We start from the raw sequence: 18,009 nt of genomic DNA on the forward strand, positions 1-18,009 counted from the left end.
TATTTTAAGAATCTCAAAATAGACGGAAGTAGTAATATTGACTAAGCAGAAACTGTTTGCCAGGAGATTAGGCTTTAGTTGGTAGGATTTAAATATGCCTGCCATGTCAAAGCAATGTGACAAGCCAGTGTTTTCATAATGTTCTGATTCTACCTCACAACTTGTTGTGAAAGGATGATGACTGTTGCCAGCTTGCTTTTGTTCTTATTAATATTTTTGAAGATAAGAAAGTGAAATGGCTCCATTTCAGGAATTAAGTCATTTCTTTGTGCCAAAATACTGACAGGAACTCTTGGTACGGGAAGATAAATTAGAATTCTGACTCTGGCGTCACAAAAAAGAACTCAACATTGCTTGCAAGGAGGCTTGCTGCTCAAGCTGGTGTTACTTCTTTTAACATTGCAGATGTGAATGTCAAGTGAGTTTTCTATGGGAATTTCTGTAATATGAAATGGAACAGACTTGAACTCAGGCACTTTGAAGTTCTGATTTAAAAGTCAGGGATAATTTTAGGGAAGGGGAGGTCAAAAGAATCAGCAAGTGGAACACATAGTCCTCAGACAATATTGTAACATCAGTTGTATAGCACTATCTGCTGTTTACATCTAATGGGGTATTTGCCTTGTCTTTGCCACTGATTATTACAGCTCCCTCAAAACTGCACTTGCAGTGCCTTCCCCTTCCTTCTTGTAGATGGTATCTGAACCCCTAGTGAATAGCTCTCTACCCACCTCCATTCTAATCCAAAAAGTCAGCCTTTCCTCTGTGTCCAAAATGGCAAAACTCCCACCCAGGTCCTTACCCAGCACAGCAACAACAGTAGACTCCTCCTAGTACACCTCATGTGGACCAGCCTTCTCCTGAGCTATCCTGGTCCAGACACTTCTGTCTGCTTCTTGCCTGATTTCTTTCACCTGGACACTCATGTCCTTATGCTGGTTCTTTCTCTGCTGCAGTAAATACATTTGTTTTCTTACTAGGACAAGACCCTTTGCTGTTTAGTTGAGTTCTTCCTATTAGGACTCATCTTCTATTACCTCTACATGTATTACGTGTGCCTTTGCTCTGGCAGAAAGCCCAGCCCTTGTGCCCTCTGTGCCAGGTGGACACATGGGGTCATTTTCCACCCTCCTCACTTCCAAAGCCCTTCTCATGGCAGTTGTCCACAGTACTCTGCTCCCTGATGACAGTAGGTAGAAAATGGATGGTGTCTGTCTGGGGCTTCAGTTGTGCTCCTTCCCTGTATTATTGCTTGGTTGCCTACCTTTTACCATCTTCCGTGTATTCATCTGGGATTGGGAGCTCTTTGAGCAGAGACTGGCTATTTTGCAGCTCCTGTGAACACAGTAATGCTTGATCTATGATTGATGCTTCCAAACTGTGCTGTGAGGCTGTATCAACACACCTTACCTGATGGAAAATACTGCTGGCACATGAAGGAAGTGACATGAAAGTCACGACCGAGATAAGAAGTGAAACCATTTGTTACAGATGACTCACAGGCGAACAGGAAAACCAGCCATCAGTATTTCAGAAGAGGAGTCACTGCAAACCTTCACCTCCTCACCTTGCAATAATTCTTACATCATCTGTAGCTATGGGACAGTCCCTTTGCATTACTTTGCACACCTTGTTCTAACTGTTTCAACTGAGAGTAGTTCTTCAAATGGGACAAGCTCCTGGGCAGACATGGTTGAGACCATGCACAGGAGTTCATTTACTTGCAAAGAAAGTATGTTGAAAATACGGAGTGTAGTCCTTTGCTTTTCCAGTTTAAACAGGGATGCAACAGACATCAAAGGAGGATACAATATTGCTGGGAAATCACATATTAAACAGCCCTTTAGTGGAAAAGTGCTGTAACTCCTACCATATCTTACAAAAAAAGCAACAGAAAGAATATAAATATATCCTATATACACAAACAATGCAACACAGCTGTCTTGTAAGCAGGGATTAGTAGCAGGACACTGTTATAGAAACAGCACATATTTTCCCTTGGGAAACTTAAAACCCCACAAATTCAGTCCATTCAAGGCCACAGAGAAACAATGTGCTGCTTATGCTCTTGTTTCCATTCCTAGTTGCTGAGATATTGACGTTTTTACAAACCAGGTTTCTGTACATTTTCCATTTTGTTTAAAAGCTATGAAGTTCTTGGAGCAGCATCCTTTTTTCCATTCAAAAAAATTAACTAAATGTATTCTTCTCCACATTTACATTTTTATATTTTTCTTACTTGGCTAAACCAGACAACATGAAGTTATTTTCACTCTTCAATGCAAGAGCGTAACTGATGGAGCAATACCATTATGAAATACTTTAGAAAGGGTTTTAGTAGAAAAACACAAGAGATTCATCTTCAACTAGTTTAATCTAAACAATACCATGACAACAGCTGGGGACATAACTTCTGGGAAATACAGATGCAAATTCAAACTGGAAGATAAGATTCAGTGAAATCAATGAGTTGCAGCTGCTGCATCTCGCACAGACACTACTACATCTAGCAGCATCTTTCTAGATCAGAGGCAGACTGAGCCCTAAGATAAAGAGCCATGCATCTGTCTTATGGCAAGCTGCAGCTGGATGTTAGGTGGCAACTGAATTATTCACTGCTCAACTTGCAATTTCTTATTTGTCATTTTTATACTGATTTCTGTGTAGTTCAGATGCCCTTTCCCCTCCCATACATTACCTGTGATTGCCAACTGTGTAACGAAGAAGGTCATTCGAGATTTCCGCTTCCTCCTCCAGGTAGAGAAGAGCACGATGGCATTTCCAGAAATTGTGACAATAAAGAGAATCCAAAGAGTCACCAGCTGCTCTGTCTGCATTAGAGAGAAGGAAAAAAAGCATATCAGTAGGTCAGCGGGTAGTGACTTGGGTTAAACAAGTCAGTTATCCTAGGACAAATGAGATGAGAATGGAAAAAAAGAGTGAAATGTGAGTTTTGCCAATTGATTTCTAATTATTTAGTCTAAAAGATACTCTTGTTCTTTCAGAAAATCCTTAACATGCATCACTGCTGGTGATGTTCATTCCAGTTTAATTTGCAGTGGCTGCATATTACTTTTATCTTCACAAAACCACTTGCAGTGTCTGTGTTAGGCACTTAACACTAAAATGAGAGGCAGCCCTCAGTTTTCTCGTGTTGCTCCAGCAAGCTGTGAAATAACCAGCTGCCTCACTTTGTAAGGAGTATTGATAGATGGGCTCCTTTGGACAAATGGGGGAAATCAATACTTCTCTCCTTCCCAGCTCCAGCGAGTCTGGGTCATCCACAAGCCCTACAAAATTCAGACATCCACTCCATGATCTAGATGTGCACCAAGATTGAAAGGAAGGGTGACCCACTGTAAGGAAAAGTAAAATTGTGTAGTGAGCGATACGTGATGACCAAACGTCCCCTAGTGGTAGTGTGTACAATGAAAAGAAAGTAAGAAAAAAAAGTTATTTGCGCTGTAAAAGCATCAGGATCCTCTGGCTGCAAGATCAAGAACGTACGTATCCATTTTCGCTTGTTTTGTGAGTACACACCCAATCTTCTCCTGCCCTTTTGGCCTACCGACACCCATTTGGTCCTTTCTAGATGTAGGACAGTTATTTTTCAGTGCTCACTCTGTAGGTTTCCCCTCGCCATATGAGAGTGAGAAGTTTATGTTCCCCCATAAGCAGCCAGACAGCTCTGATGCCTGAGAAGCACTGAGTCTGGTGAGCGTGGGGTCAGCTGGGAGAAAATATTCTGCCTTTCTGCAAAATTCTCACTTATTAAAAAAACCTGTCCTGTGTAAAGCCGCATGTGGTGGCACGGAGGAAGATGGTTCTGCTGCTTTTCTGCACAGTTGAGTAGGAGAGGGGATTTTTCACAGTAACAGTTAGGTTTGAAGGGCATAGAGCAGCAAAGCTCAGGAAAAAAAAAATTCCTAATGTATCCAGCAGTGAAACCTTTTCTAGGTGTTTGCAAATCTCTTCAGAATTTCTTGGAAACAAGTTCCCTTCAAAATGTGTGGCAGAGGCATGGTAGAACTATTTTTACGGAGATGCTTTGCTTTGTACAGGAATTGGAAGAAAGTGTCTTTTTGGAAAGTAATTAAAATTTTAAAAGGTAAGATTTCACATCACTTTTGTCCTTGGAATCAGTGGGTTGTCCTCAGGGTTTGGTTTGTCTTTCCCATTTCAGGAAAGATCTTTCACACATGAAGAAAACCAAGGGGCAAGACTTGTTCCCATTTTCTCCCATATAAAATCAGGAGCGCATTTTCTTGAAAGAAATTCTGTACTCCTATATTATACTGATGTGGGTACAAACAGAACAAGGATCTGACACTCAAATCTTCTTCTGATTCCCACAGAAGAAATACTTGTGGAGCAACAGAGACTGTGTTAGGGGGGTGTTTCCCCACCACAGGGGTGCAGCACATATGGTCAGTTTAAATCCCCTCTTGCAAGGTTAAGAAGCAGTGCTTAACAATTTAGCAATTTTAGGCTAAGGCTCTATGGAAATGTATACTTAAACCAGACTACAAAGGCAACCTAAAAGGTGCAAAAGCTGAATATAGGAGAGGTATGCTTGAAAGACCATAGACAAAGGAATAAAGCCAAGGTTTCTATTAATCTATTTGTGGTAGCTGCCATTCAGAAAGAAGAGAAAAAGACCTCATTCTTGGGGATTAGGGAGCTATAACAATAGGCAACTTAAATCACTGCAGCCTTTCTCAGTCTGTGTTAGCTTGCAGAATAAAAACTTCTGTGGTTATTAATGGGATGCCCACCGTGATAAAGGCCTTTGTGAAGGCTAGGATTAGAATTCAAAATTATCTTGATTGATGAATTGGAAACTGGACAAAAAACAAGATGCTGTTCAACAAAGGAGAAGTGCAGGACTGTACAGTGCAGTAGATGTAATCACATTGGGTTGGGCAAGCCTTCAATACATCCGCCCCACATGCAGCACGTAAAGTGCCCCACAAGTGGAACATGATTTAATAATGTCACCCTACCATGAGAGCGACAACCACCATCATGGGATCAACACTAGTCTCACATGCCTCTGCTCTACTCCTTCCACAGTACCCAGGAGCTGTACTATGCCCACTCCTGGGCACCATGCTTCAAGAGGGACACAGAGCAATGAGTTGACAGCAGTCTAGAGGATATAGCCAGGTGAAAAGACTGACTGTATGAAGTTGCTTAATCTAGCAAAAAGCAGACTGCAGGAAAATAGGAACATAGCCTTGAAGACACAAAAACACTATGTAAAAAAGGAGAGGAATAATCTCTTATTCAGATTCACAGACTGGCCAAAAATTGGTGAACCAAAACTACAGCACAGAATTCGAGTTGATAATTTTAAAAATTTGACTTTAAAATATATCATATATATATATATAGATTGCTTGAGTCAGTGAAACCTCCATCTGTGAAGGTCTTAAAAATAGCTATTGGGTTAGAGAGATAGCTGGTTAATCCTTGAACTTCATTCCAGCTGCATTGTCTATCATTTTGTTTTATTCATCACATTAAGGTTGCTAAGACATAGAGGTATTTTATTTCCTGTCTTGTTTGTTCATCAAGCAAAAATCCTCTTTTTGTAACAATATTCAGCAAGGTGATTTACAAGAAACATTGTTTAATAATGTTGCGCAAACATCACAGGCATAAAGAGAAAGATAATAACGTCTCCCAACCCCCCGTGTAGAAGCTTTAGGCAAGGGCTGCTTTTGCAGTGGGCATTGCTAACTACATTACATGAGAAGAGACCAGTGTCATACACCAGTTCTTTTAGATCAGAAAAGCTAGAGGTGCTGGTGACCTAATTATGGTCACAGAACAAATCAAAGTCAAGAGGATTTCCTTGGCTTGTCTACAACCTTTGCATGCGCTGCTATTCCACGAGACTGCTGTGTCTGGAGCATGAAGTGCTTGACATCTGGAGCGCATATTCACGTTTTGCTAATTTGCTTTAAGATTAAAACCAGTTTTAGTCAATGAAGCAAGTCTCTTCATGGGTGAAATGTAAGCCAGAAAACCTGTCTGAAGATTGTGTGCATTTTCATTTGCTTGTAGAGGAGGCTTGTTATTTTGTCTCTGACAAAATTTCTGAATCCATAGGCTGTGATAAGTCTAGCAAAAGATGTATTCTGCTTTATATTTGAGACAAAGATCATCCCTGCGAACAGCTTTAATCAAGACCATAATTAAATCCTTTCAGAGCCATTGGGACACATATTGGTGCCATGATGCCATCCCTCCTTCCAGTTCTCCCCAGCCAACTTCCTTGCTTACTCGTTTCTCAGGATTTGTATCCCCTCTGTTGGGGGTCACCAGTTGTGGCTGGGGAATAGGGATATACCTGATAGCCCATCCCAATGGAGGTGCTGTTGCTCATGTCTTGAGGTGCAGAAGACTTTGCCTGATATCAGAGCAATTGCCTAATCGAAGGAAAGGTTCAACTATCAATGGACAAAGCATGTTTGTCCTTGAACGGGAACCTAACACGGAACAGTTTTGTTCTAGCTGCTGAGGCTGGTTGGGAAACAGCCTGGAAAAAATAGGTTGCCAGGTAAGAAATGAGCAAATAAACAGAAAAAGAGAGGGAGAAGTAGTCTGTTCCTGACGCGGCTGGCTGGCCTCTTAATGTGAGGTGAGGAGGCATATAATGAATTCATGTCCTTGCTGACCTAGTGCCTTCCTGCTCCATGTCCTTGGTCGCCTGGGTGAAGAAGAGGAGCTGATCTCTCATATCAGAGGTCAGTAGTGGCTTAAGTCTCTGAACAGCTTCTTCTTGCCAGTTGGTTAAATTCTGGGAGTATGCAAACGGTCTTACTGCTTGCCTTTGTGATATTTTAAAATTTATGTTTCTAGCATAGCCTATTGCAGTAATTGAGATTGTAGGAGAGATGTAATCACAGAGAAAGCCAAACAATTTTGTAAGGATGTTCTTCTCAACATGTAAGAAGAACACATAAATGTCCTTGCTAAATTGGGGAACTGTCACGCTCAGTCAGGTTCACCAGTAGTAGATTGCATTGTGCTTTCTTAAAGGAGGAAAAAAAAAAAGCAAAAAGTCTTTTCTCACCCTCTGAAATAATCACTTTAATTGCAGGCCATGCAAGAAAATAGAGATGTCTAGATTTGCATTTTTTTTGACCTTGCTGTAGAACATCTGGAGTCTTGAACTTTCAATACTGAAAATGTTCTGGACAGATTTGCTATTTTAACAGCCCCCATTTGGGGGGGGGGGGGCAAGAAAACAAACAAAAGAAAACAAACAAAATAAAACAAAACAAAAAAAACTCCAGGAAGATTAGTTTTCCTGAGGCAGACAGGTGCTGTGCATCTTGACTGATTCCAGTCAGGGATTTATAGTCAGTTTATGTCTAAGGCAAATTGTACTTTGGACACTGAAAGAAATCAAAGACAGACACTCATCGGTACAATTTAATTAAGGAGTCTTAAAGATACTGGCACAACCTCTGACACAATTCATAAAGTTTTTTAAAATAAATAAACAAAGCAAAAATAAATAAAACCCCCTCTATCTCATACTGCCAGATTCCTCCACAGCAGAAACCCTATAGGAGCCTTGTGGGGTCTAACTGCTGCCTACAATTATCTAACAGGAGGGTCCAGAGAAGATGGAGCCAGGTCCTTCTCAGAAGTGTACAATGAAAAGACAGGAGGCCACCAGTAAGAGTTGTAACATGGGACATTTTGATTAGATACTAGGAAAAAAATGTTCATTGTGAGGGTGGTCAAACACTGGGATGGGAGCCCAGAGAGGCTGTGGGATTTCCATCCCTGGAGATACTCAAAACTTGAGTGGATGCTGCCCTGAACAATCTGGCATAGTTTGAATTTGCTTTTGAGTGGTTGGCGCAGGTGACCTCCAGAAGTCCTTCCCTACCTGAATTATTATGCACACACAAGTATGCATAAGACCTATTTTCTTAAGGAATGAACTTAAAACTAGAAGGTACTTATACAGATGTAAACAGATGAGCACTTTGCCCAAGTTGTATATTATTTATTGTATCATAGAAACACGAACAACTCAGATCTTTGTGGGAATCTTTATGTAAATTAAAATTCACCCTGCAAGTAAAGAATATGGGTGTAAAGGCTGCTGGCATGGAAACGACACAAACGTATTAGTCTTAGGAAAAACGACTTAAAAGTATAAGATGGCATTTGTCTTATGCTTACATGGAGGCCTGAGATGAAGAATTTCTGCCAGGGTGTGATCAGCTTAAACAATGAGCTGTCAGAAGTAAAGTCACTGAAGGGATCATGACGATTGTTATTTTTACCAGCTACAAAACAAAACTTCTTTAATACATAAAAAAGAACAAACTCGGTTAAAGTGCCAGCTGGAAACATCCATATTTCTTCTTGTGTCGAAACTTTCAACACAATTTGGGTTGTGGAGAAAAAAAAAACAACTAAGCTTGAAAATAAGGTGTAGGCGGATTACACATACTTTAGTTGTAGACAGCAGTTCTGACTGCCAAGAGGCAACACAGTAAGGGGCACCAAATATCTTACAAAAAGAGGGACAGTGGACAGAATACTTAGAAGTAAGCTTCATATAGTCAATGTTAGTCACCTGAATGTGAAAGTTCAGATGCTTGATTCAAGCCAGTTCCTAATGCTCAAGAAAAGCTGCAAAAATGGCTGGATGACTTTTGATTCATTTGCTGATAGGCCTTGTCTCAGTAAGAAAGAAACAGGCTAACAACTGGGAAGATCACAGAAATCTTATGCCCTAGTTGTCACAAGCAGCAGAAATTGTACTGGCCATCCCTGGAATACAAGTGTGTTTTGAAAGAAATTTCGCTATCTAGGAAGGCAAAACTGAGAAGATGTTTCTGTACAGCATTCACTCAAGACATTCCTGGAAATTTTGGGAAAGCAATTTGACTGACACGGAAAAGCTCTGGGAAAACTCGTGTGACAATAAGAAAGACTGAGAAGAGAGAAAGTTCAAAGCTAACTGTTATATTTTGTCTTTGAAAGTGCTTCCACTATGATTTAATTTGAGAGGAACACAGCTGGGAGGGCAACAAGCCCTCTAGGAGTTGGCTTTTTTTGGTAGCATCGCCTGGAATGGAGCCTGATTCAAACTGCATAAATACTAGTGCAGCCCCAGGTTTGCCTCTGGGCCTGCTGCTTTCTCATTTCCATGGCAATGGTCATGCCTGAAAGGTCTCATATCTCCTTCTGCACAGGGGCTGCTTTACTGAGATGATTTCTCACAGGTTGTCCATGCTATCCTCCCAGCACGTGGCTACAGGTCATTCTGGTGATCCTGGGATGCATTGCCACACAAGGTCTTCACAGCACATCAGAGGTGCTGGCAACAGTCACTTCTCCACAGGTCCTTATGGTTGAAAGAAGGGCACAGCTGGAAGGGACCCAAGCTGATGTTTTCTATTCTGCCAGACTTGAGAAGCAGTTTTGCATGAGCTTTTGTCTACATGGAATTGCATTCGTAGTCTGTGAATGTTAATGTGTTATGTCGAGGAAAAATCTATACTATTTTTTCCCTTTTAGACTCAGGGAAACAGAGAAGCTGAGGGAGCCTATTCACTAAATCAGGACACTTTCTCATGGAACAGGGTAATTATGTTATTAAAATTACTTTCACTTATTTTTGAAATGTAGCAAAACTGTATCTATCTTTTTTTGTGAATCCCCATTTTTTTTAAAATGTATTTCTTAGCACTGACTTCACCATCATGGGTCAGGCAGGGTCCTTTCAGAGCGCAACATTTAATGCATATGGATTGCTGCAATCTTTCAAAGCTCAAATTAACAAGTAAACAAAACACACCCCACCCTTCCCTCGAAATCCTCCTAAGTTGTGCCTGGGATAGAGGGGAAGATTTTAAGTCAATAACAAATGGTAATAATTCAATTTTACTAGCCGATAGTTCACATTCACCATTCTGCTGTGTTTTGGTACAAGATAGATAATAACTGAGGACACTACTGTTCAGTTATTGCAGGATTTTTTTACCCTAGGAAACTTCCACAGAATTAGACAAACAGATATCCCTGATTTTAATGTCATAATGAAAGATACATTTTTCATGGTGTACCTATCTATTTTTTCCTAGAACATTTTCAACATGAAGAGATAATATTAGGTCACACCATGGTCCATCCATAATTGTATGATTTTGATAACCCTATTTAAAACTGTGAAATGCTGTTTTTTCTTAATCACAAAAAGAGGTAAAATGATTAAGTATGCCTAATCTGTACAATTAAAACATCACAAAAAACTGGAGAAATTAATACTTTCTAGTATTAGTTGTGGCCGAATGGATCATGGAGTCAGAAGTATGAGGGTTGCTAGTATAAAACCGCCCAAATCAGTTGGCTCACAGCTACCCCCAGTTGGGCTGTCATACAACCAGATCACTTCTGTGTTGCATTTAAGCTACTAGATGAAGCCAGGCTGGCCAACAGCACTGCAGCAGCAGTTTCACAAGGATATCAGCTATTACATTCTCATTCTCAGTGTAGCATCTTGGGAATAGCAATAGTCATTACAGCATATTGCAGAGACTGCATTCAGGAGTTCCTGACAACTTGTTTGTGTTGACTTAATTCTCCTCCTCTCCCCCCACCGAAAGATTGCAAAGTCACTTATGAATTACTTGATATGCTTATTTTTCTAAAATGTATGATTGCATTTGCAGAGATTGCTCCAGAAATTTGACAGCACCCATTATTATTTTTCTGTTATGTATTCAGTGATGGGATGCTCTGTGAGGTTTACTTGAAAATCAGAATGAGCAATAGCATAGGCGAATGCTGCCCAGGAGATAAAGACACTCCTGCATTTGGATGAAATGACAGGGACAGCAGATTCTCACTTAAACAGGCCCTGAGGATACCTGGAGCCAAATCCTTGTTACCTGATAGTCCTATAAAACAAGTCAATGCAAACCTTCTCTCCACGTGTTGGTCTCCTCAGCTCTTTGCTGGAGATGGTAAGCCCTGACCTTTGTAAAGAGCATTAGGCTCCATGGATAAGCAGCACATGCTCTTAGATTTGTGCTTACTCTGGCATGGCTGCGCAGTCCTGTTTAATATCTGAGCTACATGGGCTAAAACATGCAGGTATGGGGAATGCTACAGTGTGGGGGGAGGACAGTCACAGGCAGAGTCAAACAGTCCTTCCTGAAACGAACTGGGAATTTAGATTATATGTGTAAAATCATTTGTGGTGGATTCGATATGCACATTGTTCCTCCTGAGAGCTCTAACACTTCAGTGTCACTGATGTGGTAATGCTGCATGGCACAGGGACCAGGACTCATGGGGCCAGAAGGAGGGGGATGTCAACATGTGGACCAGTGACTGGGGTTCCCATCTGGCAGGGGAGAGTCTGGGGTTCCCAACCAACCTTGGGTGTAAACGACAAAACCTTTGTGTCCTGCTGCACAGGTGAGGGCTCAACTCTACACATCAGAAAACAAAATAAGAAAATGTACTAGATGATGGAAGTAAGCCCACTCTCCTGGGAGGCAGGAGATGATGGTGGGAACACAGTCTCACCAAGAAAGGAACAGCAGCTGGGACTTTTCTCTTTTTGATGACTCCAACATCTACCCTATTGCATAAAAGTAGGGCATCCCATTTCTTAGCAGACCTCTTAAAAAAGAGATGACCCCGACTCCATCTTCTCCGAGGATAAGCACATGCTCCTATAACTGGAGAAGCTTTGGGGCTGTTGGGGGCCTAGCAAGCGGAGGTGCTTCCTCCAGCCCTGACGAATCATAGAATTATAGAATCATTAAGGTTGGAAAAGACCTTCAAGATCATCAAGTCCAACCATCATCCATGCCCACTAAACAGTGTTCTGGAGTACCTTGTCTACGCGCTTTTCGAATACCTCCAGGGATGGTGACTCAACCACTTCCCTGGGCAGCCTGTTCCAATGCCTGACAACCCCTTCAGTAAAGAAATTTTTCCTAATATCCAACCTAAACCTCCCCTGCCGCAACTTGAGGCCATTTCCTCTCGTCCTATCTCCAGCCACCTGACAGAAGAGACCAGCACCCACCTCACTACAACCCCCTTTCAGGTAGTTGTAGAGAGCGATAAGGTCTCCCCTCAGCCTCCTTTTCTCCAGGCTAAACAGCCCCACTTCCCTCAGCCGCTCCTCATAAGACTTGTGCTCCAGGCCCCTCATCAATCTGGTTGCCCTTCTCTGAACATGTTCCAGCACCTCAATGTCTTTCCTGTAGTGAGGGGCCCAAAACTGAACACAGGACTCGAGGTGCGGCCTCACCAGTGCCGAGTACAGGGGAACAGTCACCTCCCTGCTCCTGCTGGCCACACTATTTCTGATACAGGCCAGGATGCCGTTGGCCTTCTTGGCCACCTGGGCACACCGCTGGCTCATATTCAGCCGGCTGTCAACCAGCACGCCCAGGTCTTTCTCTGCCGGGCAGCTTTCCAGCCACTCTTCCCCCCAAGCCTGTAGCGCTGCATGGGGTCGCCGTGACAGAAGTGCAGGACGCGGCACTTGGCCTTGTTGAACCTCATGCAATTGGCCTCAGCCCGTCCATCCAGCCTGTCCAGATCTCTCTGTAGAGCCTTCCTACCCTCAAGCAGATTGACCCTGCCTCCCAATTTGGTGTCGTCTGCAAATTTGCTGAGGGTGCACTCAATCCCCTTGTCTAGATCATTGATAAAGATATTAAACAGAACCGGGCCCAGCACCGAGCCCTGGGGAACACCACTAGTGACCCGCTGCCAACTGGATTTAACTCCATTCACCACAACCCTCTGGGCTCAGCCATCCAGCCAGTTTTTCACCCAGCGAAGAGTACACTTGTCCAAGCTGTGAGACACCAGCTTCTCAAGGAGTATGCCATGGGACAGTGTCAAAGGCCTTGCTAAAGTCAAGGAAGATAACATCCACAGCCTTTCCCTCATCCACTAGGTGGGTCACCTGGTCATAGAAGGAGATCAGGTTGGTCAAGCAGGACCTGCCTTTTGTAAACCCATGCTGACTGGGCCTGATTCCCTGTTTGTCCTGGACATGCCGCGTGAGCAATCTCAAGACAAACTGTTCCATAATCTTCCCCGGTACCAAGGTCAAGCTGACAGTCCTGTAGTTCCCCGGATCCTCCCTCTGACCCTTCTTGGAAATGGGTGTCACATTGGCAAGCATCCAGTCATCAAGCCTCCCAACTGACAAAGCCTCCCAACCCTGTGGACAACCAGGGCAAAGCTATTTTGAGATTTCCACTTCTCTCCAGGCAGGTTTCTGGTTTGCACCTTGTCAGGTTCATAGAGTTAAGAAGGTCCTAAAGTGGAAGAAGGCCACGGTTGTTCAGATAACCTCTGTTCTTTTCAGATTACTGTATTTGGCAGAGGGCAGTTGACACTCGCATAGAGCCCTTTTACACGTAGATTAAATAAATATGGGGGAGATTGTAAAGGGATGTAGTGAACTCTCCTTTGGCCTAGGAGGTTGGAGCTGTAATTATAACCAATTTGCACATCTGTTCTGAATTTGGTGCCGACGCAGCCAACAGGATTTCTTGTGGTTTAAGACAGTAACCTAGCTGGATGCCTCATGTAAAGGCAACCACCCGGGAAGAAATACAGTCTGGATTTTCAGACCACTTGCCATAACACAGCAGCAAGACCTGAACGTAGGTGGGGATGAGCCAGTGCCTTTGCTGTGGGAAACATCAGCTCATCTTGCATGCTGAGTGGTGCATGGGTGCACCCAATCCTGCCCCAAAGGGTGCGACTGCACGCCAAGAGCCAGCCTAGTTAGCACACATGGCCACGGCCTCAAAGCAGACTTCTTGGGCAAAGCCTTGGTGAGCAACTGGCCAAGGAGCTACAGTAATGACTACCAGAAGGGAAATGTGTGCTCCTCCAAGTGGATGAAATGCTCTATTTCCCAGCCAAAGAAAAAAAAAAAGAAGAAATCTAATTGAACTGGAAAAATGCTTTCTAATCTGAAGCAGTGCAGGACTTTTAGTTGTTAAGGTCTGAAGAGGAATAGACAGAAACTCAAATACTTCTGAAAGGGGGAGCAGGGAAGCACTCACAGTTCAGTCTGTAACAGGAATTTCTGGCACTGAAATTCTCTAAGGTGGATTATTTTACTTTTGTCACACTGCTACCACAGTATGACACAGACACTACCTTAGGTGGGTACAGGCTGTCCTTTTGAAGAATGGGAGGAAAAGAAGAAACCAGCACATGCTCTCATAGTTTGAGCAGCATGTGAGATACCCTATGTAGCTGTCATTGGGTAAAATTGTTAAAAAGTCATTAACACAGGAACTGCTCCAAGTACTGTGTGAGTGTCACTCCCTTGACTCCATTTATTGGCTTAGATCAGGTTTTCCTATGACCACTTTGGTAAGATAGGTTACACCTGCATTTCCCAAGCAAAAATAGTTTGTGTGCTCTGTCTGCATCCTGGCACGCAGGTTCTGGAGTCAACCTGTGCGGCAGCCATTCATCCAGCCTGCCTTTACCATCAGCCATGGGCTACATGTTTGAAAATCCCAATAAACAGCCAAAACCCCATTTGTAGCTACATTTTGAGCACTGAGCTCTGGTTTTTAATCCATTCAGCCTATTCCAAGCTGAACCTTTTATTGCTTTAGCTGCTTAACTAGACCCTTGTGAAGAGGAAGGAGATGCTGCTTTGCTTGCTCAGAGGGGCAAGGACACGGCCACAATGTGGGCAGAGCTGGTGGAGGACAGCCAACTGAGTCAGCAGGTATCAGCAGCACCTTCCACATGTGAGCTTTTACAGAGAGCTGAAATTGCTGGCAGGGACCTCTGTCTTCCCTGAGCCATAGTCATCAGAGCAGGTGTTTCATCCCTCCTTTCCTGCAGCAGCACCAGTTGTCACTTGTCTCCAGAGTCAAAATATTTCCATGCCTATCAACAGCAAGTAATTGATGTGAATCAGTGAACTTCCTTGCAAAGTTCATGCTATATATGCCAGAGCTAGACATCTGAGAGAGGAGTGCAAGTCTAATGAGAAGCTCTCAGCTAGCAGAACTAAGTTTCCTTTAGCAATGGATGAACATGCATGACTATCCATGGTTTCCTAATTATTGTAATTTACTCAATCTCTCCTATTAAGGAGCATTGTTCTGCCTGGGGACTTTCTAATCATGGAATTAATTGTCACTTTTACCATTATAAAATACTGCTCCCATGACTTTGTTCAGATTTACAGCCCTAACTGTGGAAAGAACAAAGGAGATAAAGTTGTTAAAAATATTTTGCTTGTCGTTTCTGTTTTTTTTCAAGAGCTTTTTAAGAGTCTAACATGGAGAGAAAAAGAAGAGAAAAAAAATAATTTTCATACTTGAAATCTTAGATAAAAAAGTACTGTCTTATCAAGAAAAAAAATGTATGTTAAAAGTGTGTTAAAAGAGACCCTCATTAATTAATTGTAGAACTACAGATCAACCTTTTCATTAACAGGTGTGGAAATCTGTTGTAATTCCACTGATTCCACTGGCATTGTGTCAGAGCACTAACAATCTCACAGAAATCAAAATTGCCTTTGAACATATCCCCTTTTACCTAACATATTATCAAATGATGTAAGTGCCTGTATCTTTCCAGTCGAAAGTGATCTCTTTGGTCCTAAGCTGCAGAAGGAATGTCAGGGTACTCCTTGTCAGACTTTTTAATAACTTGAACTTGTGTAACATGCCAAAACAGTAAAGTAAGTGACACATGGCATGCAGAGTGAAATTAAGCAATGACAACAGGCACAGAAATCTGAAGTAAAGATGAATTTCAGTACCTCTTTCATCTTTTTCCTACATTCACATATTGCAAGGGTGATGAGGTTTTTTTGAGATGAATGAATACACTTCCCATGTCATTTGACAGCATTCACTCCTGAATGATTCATCTGGTGCATTCTTAACAGCAGCCTTCAAGAGACACTGCATCCCCCACTCAAGTTAAAAACAAACAAACCAATCAACTAATTAGAACCTGTCCCTAATGATCAAAACCCCCCAAAACTAAACAACAAAAAAACCCAACCAACAGAATACTCTCTCACTTGTGTACAATGTTTGTTGCAGCTTGAAAATTGAAAAGAAATCCCTTAGGTCAAGATGATGGCTATAAGAAATTACACAAAAGATATACAGGCTTTTGATTAAAGATGCATGTATAATTACAATACCTCTATAGGAAAACAGTACTGTCCCCTCTTGGAAAGGGATACAATTGGCTAAGACCTGTAAATCTGAACTCTAATTCCTACAACTATTTTGTTTTTCAGTAAATGCCTCACACATGCTGTCCGCTGTTTTTGCAGGGGAAAAAACGACCAATATTTGGGCAAAAAAGTTCAATAATCCTAGTCACCTCCCTGCAGAGGTGCTGAAAATCCACCAAAGCTGCAAGCATGTGAGAAAAGTAATGCACACCTTAAAAGAATACCTTAAAAGAATAGTAAAATGATCCCCACTCCTCTTCTGCCACCACTTCAGTGAAAGTCACCGTTTCAGTGCAGGTGACAAGGGTAAGATCCAGCCAGCCAGTGCCTCCCTGGGAGCTGCTGCTGGCTTCTGTGGAGCCGACCTCCATCACTGGATTTTGTTCGAGTTGTCTAGGTTTTTGTAAGAGTTAACGCAGCCAGGCTTCTCCTGTAAAAATGCAGCAACAAAACCAGCTTCTCACTGCTCCACCACTGGCTAGCAGAGGCATTGGACTTCGGTGCTGCTGAGTGATAGGAAAAAAAAAAAAAAAGAAGCCAAGCTGGCATCATCCCTTTGAGCTTTCCTTTGGTACAACTCTGACAACAGCCATCCACACGGTCCTTCCAGCAGCATGTAAGAAAGTCAGCACACATGGACCCAGCCATGTGCCTTGTGGACTCTGGATTGTCTTGCACTCGAAGTTGTCAGCTCTGGAGTGAGGCACATCTGTAAAAGCATGGACCTCCTCCTTGCATTAAGCTCAGGAGCCCGGCTATTCCACTCAGCAGCTTTGCTTACTTACCCCAGCTCAGCCCGCTTTGATTTCTGATTACCTGCAGAATTACAGTATATCCGTATACAAGCACCAACATGCTCTCCTGTATTAGCAAAACCCTATTAAGTTTTTAGGCTTAAGCTGTCACGGTCTCCCTGTCAGTGTCTATCTGACTTCTGAAGTTGTCTTTACCAAGAAAAAAAAAAAAATCATAAATAGGCCTTGGCACTTACCTTTGCAAACAGCTCAAATGTGTGGCACAGCCAGTATAGGCAGTGCTTTCTTCACTGTGTGGAGAACCTGTCTGGAAAGGTACGGCTCCTAGAGACTGCTAGTGTTACTTTCAGGCTCAAGAACTCTTCAGAACAAGGTAATCAATTATCTTTCTACTCACTGATTTTACAGGCACCAATCTTGCCTACCCTCTGTTGACTCGGATGTTTTTCCCCATCTCTAGCAGCATTACCCCAGGTTTACACCAAGGTGGCAGATGAGAGTACACACACCTTCCCTGACCGGAGCACAAAATCCCATGTAAATACAGAACTCATTCAGCTTTGTGGAGATGCTCTGCCTCGATACCAACACAATCCTAAGCAGAATGTGATGCCTTTCACAGCCATGCCCCACCAACTCAATGTCCCATTACCTGATCACTGCAGAACCCACTCCTGTGCTTATGCGCATGTAAGCACGGATGGCCACAGGGGAGCTCAGGAGGTGTTAAAACTCTGGCCAGCACAGCACACTCTCTTCCCAGCTGCTGGAGCAAGGGTCTCCACAACATGCCCACAGCATCCGCACCCACAGTCCAGGTGGGGCTGTGCCCACCCCACTCACATGAGCAGCAAGAAAGGGGTGGCTGCAGGGCCCTCTGGCTCCCTGGGCCAGTAATAGCAGGGAATGGGGGCACAAGCAGTGAAATTCAGGTCTAGGTTTTGACCCTGAACCCTTCCAAGTTGGGACATGTTTGGATCTGGGGTTTTGGACCAGGCTGCTTTA

At 42.9% G+C, this 18,009-nt stretch overlaps 1 protein-coding gene across 2 annotated transcripts in view; it reads right to left on the minus strand.

Annotated features, from left to right (window-relative positions):
* NPSR1 (neuropeptide S receptor 1) overlaps positions 1 to 17,093 on the minus strand; it is a 60,802-nt gene extending 43,709 nt beyond the window's left edge. For both annotated transcript variants that reach the window (XM_075022533.1, XM_075022532.1), the window contains exons 1-2: positions 16,474 to 17,093; positions 2,699 to 2,831 (exon numbers count right to left, since the gene is read on the minus strand). In XM_075022533.1, coding sequence (XP_074878634.1) covers positions 2,699 to 2,831; positions 16,474 to 16,620 — 280 coding nt within the window. In that variant the 5' untranslated portion in view covers positions 16,621 to 17,093. The remainder of the gene's footprint in view (positions 1 to 2,698; positions 2,832 to 16,473) is intronic.
* Positions 17,094 to 18,009: the final 916 nt, after the last annotated feature.

This window comes from Buteo buteo, chromosome 2 (genome assembly GCF_964188355.1).
Source record: "Buteo buteo chromosome 2, bButBut1.hap1.1, whole genome shotgun sequence".
Lineage (NCBI taxonomy): Eukaryota > Metazoa > Chordata > Aves > Accipitriformes > Accipitridae > Buteo > Buteo buteo.